Raw genomic sequence first — 20,996 nt, forward strand, 5'->3', positions numbered from 1 at the left:
TCAATGTAATTAAATAAAATTGATTATACATATAATCGACTTTAACGGTATGTACATATATATAATCAAACGTACATACTATACGTAGGGTAGACCGGGGACAAAAGTAACAGGGTACAGTTGTAACATCGTGAATATTTCTTAAACTATAAAAGGTACGGTGTGTGGGACCGCGAGGCGAGATTCGCTAGATGGAGCGGCATTTGTTCCTTAGTTCATTGCCGCCCCTCGCGGAACGTGCACGTGTGCAGAAGAAGAAGTTACTTTTTTCCTTCCTAAAGTAAGTTTCTTACGTGCATAAATCTGAAATACTTTTTGTTCTTTATGCCGAAGGTATAAGGTTTTATCTTTATATGTTTTAGTGATTATCTATGTTGATGATTTGCATAACACGATTGACTTTCATCCAGATATTTATGTAAAAAATTTACTTCGAATCATAAACTATCATTAGGGGACAATTGTAACATCAATGCCTGGGGACAGTTGTAGCGTTACAATTGTCACCGTTGCTCGGGGACAACTTCAACTTAACCTAACCCCGTTTGGTTGGCCTTATTTTAGTGTTGTTTTTTACAATGTTATTTGTATTTTCTTCGTAGAATGCCGCGAACAAGAAAACGCAAGACGCAACGGGGCACGAAAGAAGTAAATTTATACGAACAGGCGTTTGAAGAGGTTATGAAGGGTCAGTTATCCATCGTGCGGTTGCCAAAAAGTATGACTTGTGTCATGTATCTCTGATGAGATACAAAAGGAAGAAAGATTCTACAAATGAGGAAGATCACACATCTTCTGTTACCATGGGGTATAGAAGCTGCAATAAAATTTTCTCCGCGGAACAGGAAAAAATCATGGTGCAATATATTATATGAGCTAATAAAATACTTTTATGCAAAGTAAACCAAAGAAATCTAGCCGTGCTACCGCTAAAAAACAAAAAAAAATAGATTTTTTTGCGTGATTCCTTTATTTTCAGTTTTTATATTAATATTAGATTTATATTTATAATATTATAAATTTTTTATGTTTATGTTAGAAGGACAGACAGAGAGAGAGCTTATTTCTGTTTTTTTTTTATTTTATTATGGTTAATTTTTAAATATATATAATTATATAAAGTTCTTTTAGTTGAGAAAACAGTATTATTTGTTTTTATTTGCTATAATGTAAAAAAATACTGATATTTTCATGTAACAAATTATTTTATCATTAAATTCGTAAGATTGATTAATTAAACCTACTAAATAACCATTATTTGTTTATAAATGAGGTGGTACAATCGTCCCCTTCTGCTGTTACAATTGTCCCGGGGGTTGGGACGGTTGTAACAGTATTCCTCATATTCTTTAAACAATAATAACTTTTTTCCTAGTTACATTACTGAATTCAGCACAAAATAATTTTGTAGTTAAATAAAATTCTACATCTAAAGGTACAGGTCTTTTTTACGTAGATATTATATTTTAATTGTTATAAAATCTTAAACTCAAAATGTTACTTTTGTCCCCGGTCTACCCTACATATAATTATACGTACATATAATATAGAATTAGCAAATTATAATTTGATGTTTCATATAATTACAAATTATATAAAAAATTTGTAATCATGCAATATAAGGGCTTTTTGATTGCATGATTATTCCAATACTTATATATTCACTTCTAGTAGAGTTAGAATAAAAAATAATAGAGCTGTAAGAACCTACATGCCAATGGAGATATAAGACTTGATAAGAAAAGCAATTATTCATTTTAGGAAAGATATCCTAAGATCTCCTTTTTTCGAGAATATGATATTTTCTCAAATTTTACGGTATCTTTACGGTAAAGTCTGTCATAAAACAAGGCTCATATTACAGAAAATTTGCCATAAATTATCGCAGCAGCGTGCGTTTGCAATGCAAAGCAATACAAGCCCGCAAACGAACAGCATCTAACGGCGATCGTATACCATCAGATCGCGGATGCATCCTTGCTGCGGGAGAGACTCATCCGCGAATCCGTCGGGGGCTGTTGCTGCTGCACGTGCTGCAGGTGGGGGGATGTGCAACGCGGCACCGCGATTTTCCTATATAAAGGCAGATGCACCGAGAAATCCTTGGTATCTACGTATCGGTCGTCGTTTAAGGACGAAGGGCCGCGAAAGGATCGTTCGCAGATCGTTCGACCAAAAGATCCTGGCGCGATGAAGACGGTGGGTGCTATATCTTCTATAGAAATCTAGAGAGACAGAGGGAAAGAGATATACGTTGTACTCTAGATACATCGAGATCGTCAGCGACACGCGATTGCTCTTCTTTAGACCTCTCGGGGCGGGACGGAACGGAAGAAGGGACCGAATCGTGAGAGGGTTCCCGTCGATTTTTTTCGGGCCGGCTCCTCCCGATACGGACGCAGTCACCCAATTTTTGCGCAACAGTGAAAGTGAAGAGGATTTGTGACATTTGTGCCATGCGCGCGTGAGATTACGCACACTCGTTCGCGGCGTGATAGACGTAGCCACGGGAAAACGTCTACAGGGTAGACGTCGCGGAACGGCTGTAATTTCGATGATTAATTTGGAGTACATTTCTATCTTTTGTTCCTCCTCGATTTCAAGGGAAATCTGACAGCGACCTTTTAATATTCGAATATATTATTTAAACAGAAATCTCTCAAATCGATAGCCTAGAAATTCGGGTCAAGTCGAGTTTAAGTGTGGTCTGTAGGATTTGTGTTTACTTACTTACTTATTCCGGCCAATTCGCGAGAAAGTTTCGTTTTTTTACGATATTATGTAACTCGAAAAAAAACTCAGGATGAGTCGATGAATCAATTAACGAGGCTATCATTTCTCTGAATAAACGAAATTATTGAAATTAAGATCTGGCGACACGTTGTTTGCCGTGCAAGCGATATTACTTGATCTTATTTTGTAACACAAATCTGATAGTGACAGCTGAAAGATCAGATTCCGGGAAACGACCGAATTTTAATCCGCACAATGACTCATTATCAACGATACATTTGAAGAAAATGTTTAAATTATCTCGCGGTAAACGAATTTAAAAAGATATACCTTTAAATTCAATTAAAGATTAATTTAACAGAAGTCAACGGCGACGAAGAAAGACGATACGTTTTGTCTTCCCTTAACGAAATGATTTTCTTACCTCTCTTCGTCACGCAGGTGTTCGTCATCCTGGCGCTCGCAGCCGGCGTTCTCGCGGCGCCGCAAAATCCGAACGACATCACGATCGTGAAGCAAGAGGAGTCGAATAACATAGGGGTAGGTGGGTACCGTTTCAGCTACGAGCAGAGCGACGGCCAGAAGAGGGAGGAGACGGCGGAACTGAAGAACGAGGGCACCGAAAACGAAATAATGAGCGTCGTCGGCAGCTTCAGCTTCATTGGGCCGGATGGACACACGTATAGGTACGCGAGAGCGCACTATATATGGGACGTTTGTACCTCTTTTTGGAAAAAAATAGCAAAGATTAAAGTGAAGTTCCATAATATTTCAAAACTCTAAAAGCTTCGACAAATAGTAATGACACATAGGGAAAAATTTGAGACAATTTATCTCCCCTGACCTTCCACCAGTCTGCGTCGACTCCATCGATTCTCCACCGGCCTGCGTCGACTCCATCAATCTTCCATCGATCCTAAACCGATATTCCATAGGCCTGCGTCGATTCCACCGACTCCAAAAACCCCTATGCACATAAATTCATCTCATGAAAACCAATATTTCTAATTTTGATGAGAAAAAAAAAAAAAAAAAAGGCACAAACGTCCCACAGTGGATTGCCGCGAAGATCATTTTAGACGACCCGTAATTCGATAGAATTCTATTTCCAATCTTATATTCTGTGTTTTTATGTACGCGTGTGTGTATTTTATATACGTATTACGAAGCTGAAGATTCTTTCAAAGCGTCGAAGAAATTATTCTTTAGATAAAACATCTATTTTGGTCTACTTCGGTCATTCTAGAATTTATAAAAATTTAACTTTAATCATTAAAGACTTACAATTAGATCTGCAATTCATGTTAAATTCAGATCTTAAAATTCTATATTTTTTACATAATTTTTTATATTTTTTTATATGTATTTTGATATGTATATGCATTTATATTTCATGTATGTATTTGATTTTTAAGTGTCTTTGTATATTGCACGGCGCATTATCGAATTTTACCCTGGACTTTAACACGAATTATGAATCGTCTAAGGTGATCTTTAGGATAACAAAAATTATTACAGGCTCGAAAAATCTTATCGCTCGCATTGTTCGGGAATATATTGTTTGGACAGTTATCTTTAAACAACCTCTTCTCTAATTGCAGGGTCGATTACACCGCGGATGAGAACGGATTCCAACCGAAGATCAATCTCGTCGCAAAGTAAACAGGCTCGAGGACTGAAGATACATCATCTTAAGTCGTTGACGTACACGCTCGTGTATTTACACACGAATTAGAATACTTCTAATTGTATGACACTGCGAGGCACGCGATTCACTGATGCGAACGGCAATGGGCTGGCCTCGGTCGCTGATTCGATCGAGCTTCCCTGCGATCGTTCTTTCCTGGCCGATTCGTTTTCGCGAGTTCCACGATATCTTGCGATATCGTGGTATCTTGCGAAGGGAGAGGATATACATGTACATCATTTCTTAAAATCGACAACAATCGCGCGATCGCATAATTGGACTAAATTTCCTAAGATTTCGCATCGTCTTCGCTCACTTAAAATCAAGAATGATTCTTCAGACAATATCACGAGTGTAATTAACAAAATTATTTCGTTCGATACTTTTTCTCTTCGATGCATTCGCATGGAGAGCATCCCGCGAATGTCGCGCAATATCGCGATGAATGGGTCATGTATTCGCGTCTCCTACGAGTGAAACGCGTGCTTACTCGCAATATGCCAATATGTATCATTCAGTTTCTCGAAACTGCCACTTTGAACGAACACTTTGAACGAGAGACGTCTTTCGTTTACAATCTCTATCTTCCACCAGCGAGGCGACGATGCAGCACTCATTGGAGCGCCGCGGTACCTGTTTCTCTCACCGGCGCAACCTCTTCTTTTTTTTTTTTAATACATGTATCTCATTATCTATTTCTATATGTATCTACAACAGAGGACAATTCGTGCAAATAAACTTGTATACATAAATCTCCCTGTGATTGTTTATCAGGTGTGTGTGGTGTCGTGGTTTCTACAACGAATAAAGCCCACTTTAAACGATCTGCAGTTTGCATTCAAAATTTCAAGATAGAAGTTTACATTTATAATTTCTTATGCTGTATTTTTATGTATGTATTTTATTATACTTATGTATCTTGATTTTTTAGTTGCTTTTCGTATTACACTACACACGAAATTATGAACAGAATAGTAGCCTAAATTCTCACGTAAATTACAGATCGCGCGAAGTGGGTGTAACATTGAACTTCTCTCTTACTATAATTATATAAATAGATATACATATAATAGTTCATAAAGTATATTAATAATCTCTTAATCTCCCTTAAATGACTTATAATCTGCATCGGAATTTAGGACAGAATTCTCTTTATAATTTCATATATTGTTTATAATTTCCGAGTTTTTATGTGTGTATTTTATAGACAAATATTTGAAGAATCTAAATACATGTACAAAATATTAAAATACACATACACACACATCAAAATACGCAATATATAAAATTATACGAATCCTAAAATCCGATACGAATTATAGATCGTTTACAATAGGTTTTGGGATGAGAACAAGAATTGGTTTTTACGATACAAAAAAGGATATTTAATTCATTATAAAAAGATGGAATATTAGTCATTTATACTTACGTTAATAAAATATCAGTTAGCGCAGCAACTTCAATATAATAATAATTATTATAAATCAGATTGTATATAATTATTAATATTAATATTATTGCTAATATTAATGTGTAAGCTCGTAATTTTACGTATAAAAATCTCTTAATTACATTAGTAAATACTAATTTCCTACGATTAGCCTATGTACAATCTCTTCAATATGTACTATATCGAAATAATGTCTAGTTTTGAAATTTATGGCAACTATTTGGTAAACGTATTGGTGATCAAGTATTTAAACAATTTATCATAATTAAACATGATGTGAAAACAGGAGTATTGTGCAACTGTACGATTGAACAATACCGATATAAGATTGCAATAAAGCCAAAAGTCCCTCGATGAAACAATAGCTATTAATCTTTTTCTTGTCAACTGTAAATAGACTGCGCAGTTTCAGAAAGTATGAGGATGTACCGAATATTTAATACATATACCTATATATATTAAATATTTCAGTAAAGGTATTGAGCGGGTAGAACTTCATGAAAACTTGCAAATTTTGATTTCCAACAAAATGGCTATTGAAGTTTAATGAAATATTTTATAGATTGCGTCCACGATTAAAAACCAAATTAATTCACTCAAATGTCTATATTAAAACAATTAATTGATTATTTGCAACACAAATAATATGAAACGTATCGCTGATGAAAATGTTAACGCGGCCAAACGTAGTACATTCGCTACTTCCTTATGTATAAATACTTGCATTGTTTATATGTATATGTATATATCAGTACATTTTATATTTTTTTTTACATTTGCATCATTTATATATCGATTAGATGCACGTAGCATATGTCTTAGTAAAGCGAAATAGATTTTTCTTCTTTTTTTTTTTTTGCAAAGTATTTTAAGCGAAGTATTTTATCCTATATTTCGATGAGCGATGCATCATGTGTCGATGCATACGCATATCTCCTATCACAAATCGATCTAAACGTACATGAATACGTTGCTTGAGATTAATAAATTTAAACTTGATTTTTAAGCTTTTTAAATAGAACTTCTGGACGATCCCCAAGCTCTTATTAAGTTTAGAGTTTTATTTAATTTTGACATCCATTGTAATCCTTCTTCTTTTGAGTCAGCTAATAAAAAGTGGCTGCAAACAGAAAATTAAGAAAAATTGTATTCTAATTCTAACACATTCCATATTAACGACAGAAGTAAAAGACAATGATACGTACTCGGTTCTGGTTTGTTTTCCATCTGTCTTCGTAATAATATTACTAGTGTCTCCAGGTTGCGCGGGTCTCGATATCTGGATTAAAAATGTGTACGGACGAGCGTATTTTTCTCCGTTTATAAATCGTACATGCTTTGTAACTGCATCTGCAATCGCGATACCACAGAAATTAAATTAATAATAATCGGTGTTGAAATAATATGCAGAAATTATGATGGTTGGAAATTCAAAGGTAAAGTTACCCTCCAAATCGATACGTCCTATTGGGTTTTTCTTGTGCTCGTCCTCAGGATGTACCCAACAGTAAAGTTTAGCGTCTTTAAGCCAGCACCATCTTCGACGCCAAGCACCCAAGTTCGTAATATCTTCGTAGAGAGTTAAAAATCCGCGATATTCCACCGACACCGAGAGCTTACGCAATATATTCATTCGCAGGTGTCCTTCCAGAGGAGAATGTGACGAGACCTGAACAGAAGATGCACATTATGCATGTGAATTATAAGCACGTTAAAATTATAAATCTCCGCTATACTAGAGAATTAATACGCACTCCGAACAAAGTAAATTGCTTGTAATTTATGTCACGCAGAGTAAGAGTCGCAGTCCCAGATAATTCGAAAGCAGGTGATCTGATTACGTTTGGACCTGCTGGGCTCTGTATATCTGGCATTACAAACTGATTCTTTTTCTTTGGCGTCTTATTGACCGCCTGTAAATAGATAACAATATTAAATATGACTGTTATTGTGTATTTGTAGTATATTTTACTTTGTTTTAGGTTTTAAAAAACCTAGAAAGAACCTTGCTTCTAAACTTACTTTCACATTATGATTGATATGATACTTCTTTTCATGTGGCAAATATTTTGGGTGCGTCTGGAAAGTGTATACTTCAACACGAATTTTGAAATCACTGTGCAAATTATCAAGTTTCAACATTGAAGTAAAAGAAATACACGCGTCAGCAGTCGCTGGGTCAGCTGGGTCACCTGGGTTAGCAGTCGCTGCTTGGGTAGCGACCACTTCTCCTAAGTAATACATCAAGCAGACGCAATGAAGATATGTATCTGCAACAATTTGCAAGATTATTTTGATACAAACTTTGTGTGAAAAAGTAACGTAAAACATTGACATTACACTTACTCATGTCCATGTTTCGGGAATATTCTTGTTTGAGCGGTAACGTAATAGCAGAAATAGTTAATGACCCACTCCCCTCTGCTTCCGGCGAACCTGCCTTAACAGGTATCAGTGTGCCTTCGCGTTTCAGCCTTTGCACTTCATTCAATGCAGCTTGGCGTTTATGAGCTAGAAAAGGAGTAGAAAAATAACTGTTTAGTAACAATACTTAAGTTTTGTGTATGCATACAAGATTAATACAAAAATAAAAATTTACTAGCAACGAGCAGAGCCCATTCGCCTCCGACGTGCTCACTAGAACCATTGAATTCGACAGTAGAATGACATAAATTCAATGCTTTGCTAGCTTCTTCTATCTTCTTCTGTTGTGTTCCAACTTCGTCCAATAACTTCTTCACTTTATTTTCTACCAATATAGCTTCGTCTACGCGTTTCTCTGCATTGGAAACTGAATTCGATTCTGTTTCATATCTTGCAACTGGATTAGTTTTAGCCAACTGAAATTATAATAATGTTATAGTATTTTTCCGCATCAATTAAGATATTAAACAACTTACTTGAGATTGTTGTCGTCTGTATGCACTAACAGTGCGTACTAATGGAATGACGCGCTTGCCACCATCCTCTAGTTTACTTGATTCTTTTAAAGGCGAACGATATCTGTGAAATTAAAAATAGTTTCTAGAAAACAAGTTAAGGAAAAATGTTTTCAATTAAAAAAAACAAAATGTATGATTGACTGTACTTGGATGTATTGACTCCCATCGACAGACGTTCGCCACCTTTATTTACTTTAGGCGGTGTTGGGCCTTCCTCTCTCACGTCACCCAATTCTTCATCAAGACACTCGTCCAAATACTGATCCATTTCATCGAGTACTGATATGTCTGATGTGGTGCTATCTGGATCCGGTTCTATGCATCTCTGTAAATGTAATATTTAAAAAAAATTAAATATATCTGACGTACAACTAATAATCTACAATATCGCATTGACATTAATCTTTGTACATCGTATACCTTTTTGTTGAACATCGAACGTTCATCGAGTGCTTGCAAGATACTGCGTCCAAAACTCGTACGCCCAAAAGATGAATTTTGTACGCTTTCTTGATCACTTTCAGTTTCCTGGTCAGTTTCATGCTGCAAAAAATTGAAGACAAAATTATTTCTTTGCATATATGTGTGTGTGTTTATATGTATATTTTTAGTTTTAATTATTTCTTTTACTCGAATATAATAATCGGCTTCAGAGGCCGTCTCGGTTTCAGTTTTCTCGTCGAGAGTAGCTGTTACAGGTTCGGTGCTGTCAACAGTGTATTCTGTTTCGCTCTCGCTGTCTGTAACGCTCTCGCTTTCTGTAGTTTCAATCTCGGATAAATTTGGATAAAGGGATCCTGGTTTCGGAGGACACACGCGGATACGTTTGATATCGGATGTCGCATTTAAATGTTGGACCTTGGGTGGGCTTCCAGCAACTAAAAAAAATAGAAGACAAACTCACCGTTAGTAACAAGTATTATAATAGAAGAAATGTAGTAAAAAGAAATGCTCTTTTTTACGTACCCTGTCTTTTCACCGGAGATGATTTACTGTGATACGATATGATTTCCGGATGTGGTAATGGCGGCGGCGGCGGAGGTTGGGCGATATGATCCTACATTCAATAAATAAAATCAATAATTTATTATGTCACGATAAATATGTTACGCTATTCTCCTACGCATAAAGTAACTTGATCTTACAGGAGCAGGAGTCGGTTTCACTGGGCAAACAGGCGAATTCTTCGGCGACGAGGATTTGCCACCTCCTTCGCTGCTCTCGCTCGTTCGGACACAAGATTCAGCGGCGGCACGAGCAACCTCCTTATTGGCATTAAACCGCGAGCGTAACATGCCTAATTCACGCTGTCTCTCAGTGTGAGTAGCTTGTAAAATGCGATTTTCCATTTCTTCCACTTTGTTTCTATTGTTGCCTTGCTCGAACATCGCACGTTGTTCGAGAACTGTTCTGCCCGGGACATCGGCGTTTCGACTGTTCATCGGAGATGAATCTAAATATGATGAAATATTATTATTATATTATTGTTAGATAAATCGTACAGAGAACAAATATTCTCACAATTAAAAAAATTATATGTACCTGTATTAGATTGCTTGTCCTTTTCCCGTAACTTTTTAGGCGGTATCGACATCGTAAGCGGCGCTTTGGGTATTAAGGCTTCTCCTTTATTTCGCTCAAAAAGCGCCATCCTTTCGGCGAGCGACATTTGAGCAGGATCTTTCGCCTTTGACTCAGTGCTTTTAGCTTCAAACATCGATGCTTTACTCAACACCGAACCTGATGGTTGAACCACAGTCTTTGGCGAACCGCTAAATAAAGTTCTCGACGGTAATCGAGAACTGCTGGTAGTATTCGCGCTTTTAACATTTTCAGGAGTATTAGAAATTTTACTGTCGTTGCTTCTAGAAGAGTTAGCCGGACTTGCGGTCGCATCACCTTCCGTTTTCTTGCTCCTTGGTGAACCGTCAAACTTTTCAGGCGTAATTCGTTTCCTTTCCATCTGCTGGTGAGCAGAGCTTGTGAACTTGTTAGGTGATAAACGACTTGTAACTGCGTTTGATTCCTGGGAACAATGCTTATAGTCATACACAAGACGAGAATTGCTTTTCGTACGACTAAAGCCTTGAGCCTCCTGTAAATATTTTTTGCTATCCAAATATTCTATCCAAATATTATTCAATCACTATTTCCTTTCTTCTATAGACGTACAAAGTGCAGCAAAATAAATAGATAGCGATATAAAAATCTAACACATGTCATATCTGAAGCATCTTTATGATTTTATATAACACAACATGAAAAGTTTTACGAAGCTTTAGTCTTTTAGTCTTTCATTTTTTAAGGATAAAATTAGAACATCTTACCAAATTTTCTAATGTGGTTTTATCCCATTTTAATTGTTTAATTGGACTTGGATCTTTGCTCTTTCTCCCATTGTTGGCAGTAACCCATTTCTTACTTTCACTCGTACTTGGTTGCGGCTCCGATATATTTTTTACTTGCTCATTAAATTTTGCTTGTATTTTCTCTGCTTTACTGTTTTCTGCCTTGCTCTATAAAACAATTATAATCGAATACGCAGATTTAACATATCATTTTGTTAAAATAAAACTTTTAAATTTTAAATTAAGTGTTACAAAATTACCTTTGAATTAGTTAATGTTGGATGAGATAAATCATCCTCCCAATTGTTAATCGTCGAAGCTAAAGCCGCTAATCTGTCAAGTCTAGCGCCCCTCTTAACTGGTTTGTAATCTACATTACTTTCTTCCGCGGTGAATTTTTCTTCGGTCCTGTGTATGGGTGAACTCAACCCAAGATTACTATCATCTATAAAAGAAGTTACATATTATTTCTTCCTGACACCCACGGATACAAATATTAAAAATAACTGGATTTATTTTATGCAAACTTGAATACATTCTTTAAAAAACGTATACGATATTAACCAAATATAATATTAAGACTTTTTAATATTAAAAATAATTGATTTATTTTATGCAAACTTGAATACATTCTTTAAAAAACGTATACAATATTAACTAAATATAATATTAAGACTTTTTAATATTAAAAATAATTGATTTATTTTATGCAAACTTGAATACATTCTTTAAAAAACGTGTACAATATTAACTAAATATAATATTAAGACTTTTTAATATTATATTTAGTCTTATATAAAATTTTGAATATACAATAATAGAAGTTCTCTAATACAAGTTACATAATTCTTCAAAAAAAATTGTAACCATAAAATGGAGATATATATTCAAGCATACTATATGTATACGTTCTGTATGTGTTAGTATAAACATACTGATGTATCAGTGTTAGAAACAAGTTTTGAAGCAGCTTGTGTGGGAGTGCCCTGTATGAATCGTGTGGGAGTAACCGAATGGAGAGATTCAGAGTGATATTTAAAAAACTCAGTCTATCACTCATCCAAGAGAGATAGGGTTCTTACTCAATATTCAATACAATGTTATTTTTGAATACCGCTTACCAGAATATAATTTTCCAAGTCTCTGCAACTTGGATCGCACATTATAAGTTTCCAATTTCCCATTCTCCTTATTGTCCTGTTCATTGTTCTCAGACGTGACATTCTTAGATACAGGAGACTTACGAGGAGACTTGGCAGGGAGTGCGCTGACCACAACTGGTTTAACCGGCGATTTAGCTAAATTCTTACTTGCTGCTGCTGAATAAAGTGTTTCTTTTAATCCTAATCCCTCTAACGTTTTTTCTGCCATTTAATCAAAGAGATTTTAACTGTTTTGAGAGTAAATGAGCTAGGGCTCTGAAATTTCTACCTAATGTTCCCTATTATAACAACTTTTTTTAGGGGTAGGGGGGATTATGCCACGGCCATTGGTTTTCCGGAACAAACGACCGGAACAAAACGACGTTAGAAACGCATGAGACACGAAGGGAGCTTTCCAGCAGTCGACACAAGTGTCGTTTTGTCTTTGTTACTCATTGCTAAAAAAGGAAGATAGAATGATGTTTGTGTCGACCTGTGTCGCTTGCTGGAAAGCTCCCGAAAGTGCCTGGTTGGAGGGATTAAGGCAGATTTGGGTTAATAAACAAAGAAGCTAATAGCTACTTACAGATTTTATCTTATAAATTTATTGTAAATATGTTTTTAACTGTAACTGCTAAAATTTCATAAGACAAGTTTATCTGGGATGATTACCTGTAGCTTGTTCAAGCAAGGCATTCGCATTTTTCAAAGGGCTTTTCTTAACATTGTGTCCTGCGTTCAACAACTTCTCGTCCAACTTCTCTCTCCTTGCTTTAGCACGTTCCAACAAACGCTGTTTGCCAATAGAAATACATGTCAGAGCGTAACAAATAAAAAATTAACAATTTTTAATAATTTATAACAAAAATGCTTGTGTGTCAATCTATATTATTATGACATTCGATTCTATCACACAATGGCGTTGCGTAAACAGCACATAACAAGGTATTACAGATCTAATATTAACAATAGACTCAGTGATCAATTTCATGTCATCTCTTTTAAAAGTAATACGCAAAAATTTTCACTTCGGAAGCAAATAGTGAGCGACAAAGGGAATTCAGATCGACGTAGGTACAAATCGTGAATGCAGTTCGTCAATTATAACTACGACAACTACGTCACGGTACGTGCCCAGGGTATTACGCCGTATCTTGAGCCGCGCCTATCTCCACGAGGTGGACAAAAACAAAAAGGCTTGGGGGGGTCCCTTACCTGGACGAAGGGCTCCATTATTTCTGGCTGGTCTGCGAACGGCGTGCCCGACGATTTCCAACTCTCGCTCATATTCCCACACGTACTACACGTAGTCGCACTGCGGGGACGCTAAGGGAGACACCACCCTTTGGCAAGGACACCGAACGAATGCGCGAAACGATCCTCGCCGTTCTGTAACCTGCAACGCAACGGGAGTATCCTTATTTCCGACCGTTAAATTTGAACGCGGGCGCCATACTGACGGGAAGTGGGGAGAGAGCAGACGGGGGCAGGCGGCAGCAGGCTTCGAGGGGAAGAGGAAGCACGAGGGCGCGGAGGGGCTGGGGGGAGGAGCGGGCGGAATGACAGTTCTCGCCGATTCCCCCCCCCCCCCCCGATCCCTCGCGGCCGATATCTCGATCGCGACGCGTGCATGAAACGTCGCGCGTCGCGTTGAAAAATGCGCGCGAAACGCACAGGGGGACCTTTCACTTCACGAGCATGGCATATCGCACCCATGCTTCGCGTTTTTTTTTTCTTTCCTTTCCTTTTCCCTCTGACTGCCAACTCGAGATAATTCGCACTGTCTGTCCAACGTGCCGATTGTTTACGCTTCTTCTGCGTGACTTTCGGACGAGGCGAAGGTTCGCGAACTCGGCGAGGAAGGACGAGGAAAGGAATGGGGGATCACGCGATCGAGATATGCGAGAAGGGAAACACAGGCTCGATGTCACGAAGCCGGGGATGATAACAAACCTTGCGCGTTCCGTACGAAGTCGGGATCGGATTACGAATGTCGAGCTTCGTGCCGTATAGGACGGTACGCCACAATGATGCGAGAAGGGACGCGAAAGACGACAGAGGCTGCGTCGCAGTGATGTAGCCACAATTCCCCCCCCCCTCCCCTCCACTGTTAACAAAGCAATTAAAACGGGACAATTCACCTTTTTTTTCTACTTCTGAGTTTCGAAGGGAGAATTTAAAACAGAAATCCGTACATTTTATAGCTTCTAACAAAGAAATTTATATTTCAATGCTATTAAATGATATTAAAAACTTACTTTTTGTAGTAAACAATGTGCTCTCCGATATGAAATAATTGTAAAAAAAGAGTGAATTTTTCGCAGGCAAATGCAAAAATATAGAGCAAATGTTGAAACAAGTCTTTGTTAGTAAAAAGTCGTTTTGTGTCTCAAATCCTTTTCAAAAGTGAGAAGAGGAACGAGATATGTTTCATGAATAAAACGCTAATAAAAAATTTTAAAACTCCAAACTTTTCTTTAGAAAAAGGAAACGTTAATTTTTCTTTTATTCTCCGATTCTTACAAACTTGGGCCCTTAAACAAGACACACTTCAATCACATTTAATAGTACGTTACTGACGTGTAATCCCATTGTTTGACCTCACGTTTTGAAATTGCGCTACGCGATTGGTCCACGGGGTCATGTTACAAAACTCACTCTGGGTAACTAAAATCTATAGTTTACGTCACGTACACTATAGCATTTTATTCAACTAGAGTGAGTTTTGGAACATGACCCGGGAGGATCTCGTACAGTACGAATTATGAATTTGTAAATTCAAATTTTATTACAATCGTACGAATTGTGAACCGTTTCAATCGTGGAGCAAAAAGCGCGTGTTGTCAAATGAGAGTAAATTAGCACGTCAACGTGAACCACGGATGAATCAGTCTAGGCATTTTGTAGCGGCAAAATTAATCAAGAAATATTAAAAACGATGTAAAATCTATTAATTCTAAAAAGTTATACAATGTAATGGCGATTGCCAGTTCTGGCACGTGATAAATTAATAAAAAAGTCTTATTACTACAAAATCATCACAACGTCGTGTCAAACACATCAAGTGTTGATATCCAGTCGCGCGCTATCTATCCCGGTGGGACGTTTATCTCGTATTCTGGGATGAGAAGTGCTTCGTCATACATGGGACGACTCGTCCCCGTTATCAGCCGCCATGGCTTCGCGATTTTCGTACGCCCAAAAGCCGTGGAATTCGATCAAGATACTGATCATCGTGTCGCCTTGTCCGCTGTTGCAATCAGAACGTTTCAGTTTAGTCATAATACATTGCATCTTCGTACTGTAATGTATTACATTCAAAGAATCTTCTTACCAAGACAGTAAATCCTGCAGCGTAATTTTGCACGGATCTGCTGGCTTCACCATATCGAATATCTCGTCTTTGACATCTTCGAAACTAACAGGTTCTTGCCCGTGCATCGTCATCTGCTCTTGTATAGCCTGCAAAGAGATACCTCATGATTCAGAAACTGTTAAAGAAAATTACATTGTAACAAGGATATAATAAATACACACCCTGAAGAAATAGTTTAGGCAAAAGGTATCCAAGTAACCGCGATTGTTAATGTCGAGAATGCGAAAGAAATAATGAAGACTCTGCGGCTCGTGTCGATTCTCCAATGCCAAAACGAAATCCAGATACGTCTTGTAGTCCATCTCGCCTTCGTACGTCAGGCATTCTTGAAACACTCTCTCGAGAAAGACGCCGGTTAAAGTACCGGTGCCGTATCCAGCGAGTTCCTCTTTGTTCAACATCCCGTTGTGATCCCTGTCTAAATTGAGATATTGCCCGTACACTTTAAGCGCCGAAGGCGCGCTGAACCAGTTCGCTTCTTGCAAATCTTTGGGCAAATCCTCGTCTCTCAATTCTAAAAGATCATCCAGAAAGCTGCACGCTAAAATGTCCTGAATGCGAACTCGTCCAGTTCGCAGTGGGTCTAAGAAGAATAGAAATTTCCTGACTGCTGTGCACACGTAAAACGAATGGAACGACTTTTCCAGGCCTTCGAGCTGCGGCAGCGTTGGAATTAGTTCTAAGATGTAATTCTCCAAGTCCTGCAAATAATTAAACGGTTAAAAGAGTGCGCTGTTAAATACGATTAAGACCTGCAATCTGAGACATTCAAAGAATTAGAAAGTAAACGCTATTTTCTTTTTCGATGAAAAAGTTTAGAGCTTTAATCTCTGAAAATTTTTATTAGTATTCTCTTTGTGATCATATGTGTGATTGATATTTTTCTGTTCAATTTATTTTGAACGTTGAAGATGATTTAAAGTGACATGGAATGTCTTTTGATTTTATTATTTATTAATATTTGCCATATATGTTTGCTTCTAACTGTAAAAAGTTGGCCTTTCCTCTTTGTGGCAATGTTGTAAAGAAAAAAGAGCATATTTGATCTCAAAAATATAGTACAGCGTAAATACAGTAATAAAACAAAAATTTTAGATGATTATAGAGACTCACCGACTCTCTCAGGTAGCCCTGTCCCGTAATATCATACAAAGAAAGCCCGATTCTTGTTTGGTGCAACCAAACTTTTCGCATGACATAATTAAACAGGGCCATGATGCTAATTCTACCATGTGGATCTCCTTGCTGGAGCTTGGCGAAAACGACCGCGGTAAAGTACGGGCTGCACTTTGCTCCTGCCAGTTTGCCCACTTTCTTAAAGTCTTCGTAATTAATTAATTGCTCGTCACCCGACAAAGGTGGACTGTGATGCTTGTCCAATAAGATCCAGAGCGCCTTCAGTTCATTATTGTCGAGCAATTGTCGCGAACGCCTCTGGAGGAATAAAGCACGCGTTTCTTCCCGTAATTTCTGCGGTAGAATCTCGTCTTCTTTCGGCAGCTGTAACACAACGTTACAATGTAGAACAGAAAACATATTTCAACGCTCCAGCATGGTTCAAGCGTGCAAGACACAAGTAGTACCTTGAAGTAGAACTTTGGTATGACTTTGTAAGTGGAATCGTCCTTCGCCTTCACGCCCTTCCACTGCTGATACATCTTCTGAAAGTATTCATCCTCTTTCTTTTCATCCTCCTCAGAATTCTCTTGACAACTCTGTTGAGAACTCTCCTCAGAATCCGCTGTAACAACGTGTTTCAGAGCCAAATAAGCATTTTTTACTTATTGTATTTTTAGAAGAAACGGTGCTTTTATTAGAAGACAAAATATACGTACGTTTCTTTGCCAAAATGCGGATGCGCAACAGCGTTTCTAGCTCCATGTTCTCGTGAACGTCCATGGTATATGCCTGCACTTTCTTTTTGTAAAAAGTGCTTCCAACTCGTAGAGTTAGCTCGAACACCTTTACATCAGATTGTTTTCTTTCTTACTATCTTCGTGTTATGTTATTCTTCCAATCTTTGCAACAGTTGTACTAACATTTAAAGTTCCTTTTTTTTGGTTAGGTTATTTCTGGAGTAGAAAGCTATGGAGTAGAAAGGTCTTCAACTCTGTCCTTGGATTATTTGGCGCAAAAGACTCTTAATTTATTAATTTTCTTAACAAAACTGAGTATGACTCTGAACTTCAGTCCTCTCTTCTAAAATTTCTCTTTCGGACTTTCGGTCGCTTTGGTTATGTCGCGTCGAGATCAGCCGGAGGCCGCGACGGAGTCGATTTCGTGCGTCACACAACACCCCTTTCACACAAGGTCCCTTTCTTGTTTCTGAAAACGAAACGGAACACGAAAATCCAATTTGTATCGTCCGCGATCACGGTGATGACACACACGCGCGCGCGCGCGCGTACAGCTCCACGTACATACACGAGTGTCGGCGGCAGTGACGGCTGGCGGCACGGATTATAGGTTAGGGTGACGTCGCGCGGAACAACGCGATGTTTACGGCGAGCGGCGGCGTAATTGTTTTGATTACGTGGCGAGCGCGGGGCGGTCGAGCCTCACCACGAGGGACCCGTCGCACCGCGTAACGTCGAGACACGTGGGTGAGAGACGACGATGCACGGTGACGGTTAAAGTGACAGCGAGATGATTCTCTTCAGAGCGGGCTCGATCCTCGGCCTCCTCGTCCTGGTAAGCGGCTTCCGGGAGTACGGCAGGCGGGAGCTGATCGGCCTGCGGGATGAGGTACGGGCCATGTTCGATTACGCCTACACCGGCTACCTGACGCACGCCTATCCGTACGACGAGCTGCGCTCGCTGAGCTGCGACGGCTTCGACACCTGGGGCAGCTTCTCCCTGACCCTCATCGACGCCCTGGACACGCTCGCGGTGATGGGCAATTACTCCGAGTTCCGTCGCGTCGCCGAGCTGATCATCGGCACGCGGGCCAACTTCGAGGCGAACATCAACGTGTCGGTGTTCGAGACGAACATCCGGGTGGTCGGCGGCCTGCTGAGCGCCCATCTGCTGTCGCGCCGGGCCGGCGTCAAGCTCGAGCCCGGCTGGCCCTGCAACGGCCCGCTGCTGCGTCTCGCCGAGGACATGGCCGGGAGGCTGATCGCCGCGTTCGACACCCCCACGGGGATGCCGTACGGCACGGTGAATCTCAAGTACGGCGTGCCGGAGGGTGAGACCAGCATCACGTGCACCGCCGGCATCGGCACCTTCCTCCTCGAGTTCGGCACCCTCTCCCGACTGACCGGCGATCCGCTCTACGAGGAGGTGGCCATGAACGCCATAAAGGCGCTGCACCACTACAGATCCAGCATCGGCCTAGTCGGCAATCACATTGACGTCCTAACCGGCCACTGGACCGCTCAGGATTCCGGCATAGGCGCCGGGGTCGACTCCTACTTCGAGTACCTCGCGAAGGGTACGTTGCTGTTTCAGGATCCCCTGCTGGCCTCGATATTCCAGGAGCACAAGCGAGCGATAGAGAAGTACATTCGTCGAGAGGACTGGCATCTGTGGGTCTCCATGACCAAGGGTCAGGTGACCCTGCCGGTCTTTCAATCTCTGGACGCGTACTGGCCCGGCGTGCTGAGTCTCTTCGGCGAGATCGGGGACGCGATGAAGTCCCTCCACAATTACCATCGCGTCTGGAAGCAGTTCGGTTTCACCCCGGAATTCTACAACATCCCGCAGGCCGAGGCGGGGACCAACAGGGAGGGCTATCCGTTGCGGCCGGAGCTCATAGAGTCCGTCATGTATCTTTACAGGGCGACCAGGGATCCGTATTTGATCCAGGTGGGTGTGGACATCCTGAGGAGTCTGCAGCACAGCGCGAAAACCACGTGCGGCTACGCGACCATCAACGACGTGCGGGACCATCGCAAAGCGGACCGAATGGAGTCCTTCTTCCTCGCGGAGACCACCAAGTACCTGTACCTTCTCTTCGACACCGACAACTTCATCCACAATACCGGCTCCGAGGGCGAGATAATCGACACCCAATGGGGCCAGTGCGTGGTGGACGCTGGCGGATACATCTTCAACACCGAGGCCCACCCGATCGATCCTGGTGCTCTATATTGTTGCCGGCCGGCGCAGGAGATCTTTTCCGACAAGAGGCCGATCCTGAAGAGGTTCCGTCCGACGCAGGATAACGTGCCAATGGACGATTCCTCGCCGAACGAACCTAATCATCACGAGAAGGATGCCACCAGCAAGAATCCAGACGTGATGCCAATCACGATGACGAAACTGTCCGAGATCAGGCACCACTCGGCGAGCGGGAAGAAGGATGCTCTCAACGAAAGTGTCCCGTCGCCGAACGTCTCGTCGACGGACGACCCGTCGGATTCCGCCGAGCAGGAAGACGAGGTCGAGGAGGTCGAGGAAGTCGAGGAGGAGGAGGAGAAATCGAATCGGAGCGTTCGGTTGCCAACGGCGCAGATATTCGCTCCCTCGTCGACGATGTACAAGGCTGACGACAGCGACGGTCCCGACGGCTTCGAGCCCCCGATACTGTCGAACGGACAATACTCGGCTTCCGGACTCGCGACGGAGGGCGGTGTTCGACGGAATTTTACACCGAGCCCCGCTAAAGCCAGATTCGAGCCGCAGATAATGCTGGAGAACATCAGACGCGGGAATCTCTATCCGACCAACGTCACAGCGAGGCGGAACTATCAGATCCTGTCCTGTCAAGCTCAACCATTCCTACAACGAATGTCGATCATAGGAGAATTTTTTTAAAGAGGAAATAACGCTCTGGCAAGGACCGAGGGAATCTACGCGAAAATTGCGCGAGTCCGTCGCGGCGATTCTCAGAGTATTTTTGATTCGCGCGTCTTTGTTATGAGAAAATAGGAGGAATTCCACGCGGGCCCGCGTGTCCCCCCGCGTACGTTGTACTTTAGGATATATTCCTGTGATATAATTGTTGTTGTATAGTTTCTAATAAATATATAAGATATTGCAAGTACAATAGTCTTTTCACACATTTTACTTTCTTATCTCAAACTCAAATTTAAGGAAACGGGATAATTTTATTTGGCATAATTTTAATAAATTCTATGTAACTTTAGCAAAAAGTTGTCATTGATGTTTAAAATTTTATTATATGTAATTCTTCACTTCTTTGTGAAAATAATCTTTAAATTTCATATTTGTGAAATATAAGAAATAAGCTACGAAACGTTCAGTTCCGATTTAATTATGAAGTACAGAAATGTAAAAATCGTTTTAGCGTATTTCGATTTTATAATTCACGCTTAGGTTTCTCTCAGATATATTTCGAAATAAAAATTCTGAAA

General features: G+C 40.0%; 4 protein-coding genes across 5 annotated transcripts; 2 read left to right on the plus strand and 2 right to left on the minus strand.

Annotated features, from left to right (window-relative positions):
* The first annotated feature begins 2,044 nt into the window (after positions 1-2,044).
* LOC139814173 (cuticular protein 28) lies at positions 2,045-5,174 on the plus strand. Its single transcript, XM_071780252.1, has 3 exons — positions 2,045-2,199; positions 3,175-3,419; positions 4,335-5,174. The coding sequence occupies exons 1-3, from the start codon at positions 2,191-2,193 to the stop codon at positions 4,393-4,395; spliced, it is 315 nt and encodes a 104-aa protein (XP_071636353.1). The 5' UTR covers positions 2,045-2,190; the 3' UTR covers positions 4,396-5,174.
* Positions 3,576-14,404, minus strand: LOC139814149 (anillin-like). Its single transcript, XM_071780217.1, has 20 exons — positions 14,256-14,404; positions 13,518-13,698; positions 12,975-13,095; positions 12,282-12,479; positions 11,421-11,605; positions 11,140-11,328; positions 10,355-10,907; positions 9,958-10,265; positions 9,779-9,869; positions 9,443-9,690; positions 9,233-9,355; positions 8,959-9,137; positions 8,771-8,873; positions 8,470-8,710; positions 8,217-8,381; positions 7,893-8,140; positions 7,625-7,783; positions 7,317-7,539; positions 7,076-7,220; positions 3,576-6,990 (listed from the first exon to the last, which is right to left on the minus strand). The coding sequence occupies exons 2-20, from the start codon at positions 13,587-13,589 to the stop codon at positions 6,882-6,884; spliced, it is 3,660 nt and encodes a 1,219-aa protein (XP_071636318.1). The 5' UTR covers positions 13,590-13,698; positions 14,256-14,404; the 3' UTR covers positions 3,576-6,881.
* Positions 14,405-14,773: 369 nt separating this feature from the next.
* LOC139814159 (serine/threonine-protein phosphatase 2A regulatory subunit B'' subunit gamma-like) lies at positions 14,774-18,073 on the minus strand. 2 transcript variants are annotated; one of them, XM_071780231.1, is made up of 7 exons: positions 17,718-18,073; positions 17,514-17,640; positions 17,262-17,419; positions 16,792-17,178; positions 15,840-16,379; positions 15,637-15,764; positions 14,774-15,552 (listed from the first exon to the last, which is right to left on the minus strand). In XM_071780231.1, exons 2-7 carry the CDS (start codon positions 17,575-17,577, stop codon positions 15,441-15,443), a joined length of 1,389 nt encoding a protein of 462 aa, XP_071636332.1. In that variant the 5' UTR covers positions 17,578-17,640; positions 17,718-18,073; the 3' UTR covers positions 14,774-15,440. The 2 variants fall into 2 exon arrangements, with proteins under 2 accessions (XP_071636332.1, XP_071636331.1); XM_071780230.1 differs by having other exon boundaries at positions 17,514-18,073.
* A 63-nt stretch (positions 18,074-18,136) lies between these two features.
* Edem1 (ER degradation-enhancing alpha-mannosidase-like protein 2) lies at positions 18,137-20,668 on the plus strand. Its single transcript, XM_071780222.1, has one exon. It carries the CDS (start codon positions 18,325-18,327, stop codon positions 20,434-20,436), a length of 2,112 nt encoding a protein of 703 aa, XP_071636323.1. The 5' UTR covers positions 18,137-18,324; the 3' UTR covers positions 20,437-20,668.
* Positions 20,669-20,996: the final 328 nt, after the last annotated feature.

This window comes from Temnothorax longispinosus, chromosome 6 (assembly GCF_030848805.1).
Source record: "Temnothorax longispinosus isolate EJ_2023e chromosome 6, Tlon_JGU_v1, whole genome shotgun sequence".
In the NCBI taxonomy this organism is placed as follows: Eukaryota; Metazoa; Arthropoda; class Insecta; order Hymenoptera; family Formicidae; genus Temnothorax; species Temnothorax longispinosus.

Coding starts and splice junctions, on each gene's coding strand:
- LOC139814159 (XM_071780231.1), bottom strand. CDS start 17,577: ATGGACGTTCACGAGAACATGGAGCTAGAAACGCTGTTGCGCATCCGC. Junction 17,420..17,513: donor CCGCATTTTGGCAAAGAAAC/GTACGTATATTT, acceptor ACGTTGTTACAG/CGGATTCTGAGGAGAGTTCT. Junction 16,380..16,791: donor AGGGCTACCTGAGAGAGTCG/GTGAGTCTCTAT, acceptor AATTATTTGCAG/GACTTGGAGAATTACATCTT.
- LOC139814173 (XM_071780252.1), top strand. Junction 3,420..4,334: donor CCGGATGGACACACGTATAG/GTACGCGAGAGC, acceptor CTCTAATTGCAG/GGTCGATTACACCGCGGATG.
- LOC139814149 (XM_071780217.1), bottom strand. CDS start 13,589: ATGAGCGAGAGTTGGAAATCGTCGGGCACGCCGTTCGCAGACCAGCCA. Junction 9,356..9,442: donor AAGCCGATTATTATATTCGA/GTAAAAGAAATA, acceptor AATTTTTTGCAG/CATGAAACTGACCAGGAAAC. Junction 8,711..8,770: donor ACAGACGACAACAATCTCAA/GTAAGTTGTTTA, acceptor TTATAATTTCAG/TTGGCTAAAACTAATCCAGT.
- Edem1 (XM_071780222.1), top strand. CDS start 18,325: ATGATTCTCTTCAGAGCGGGCTCGATCCTCGGCCTCCTCGTCCTGGTA.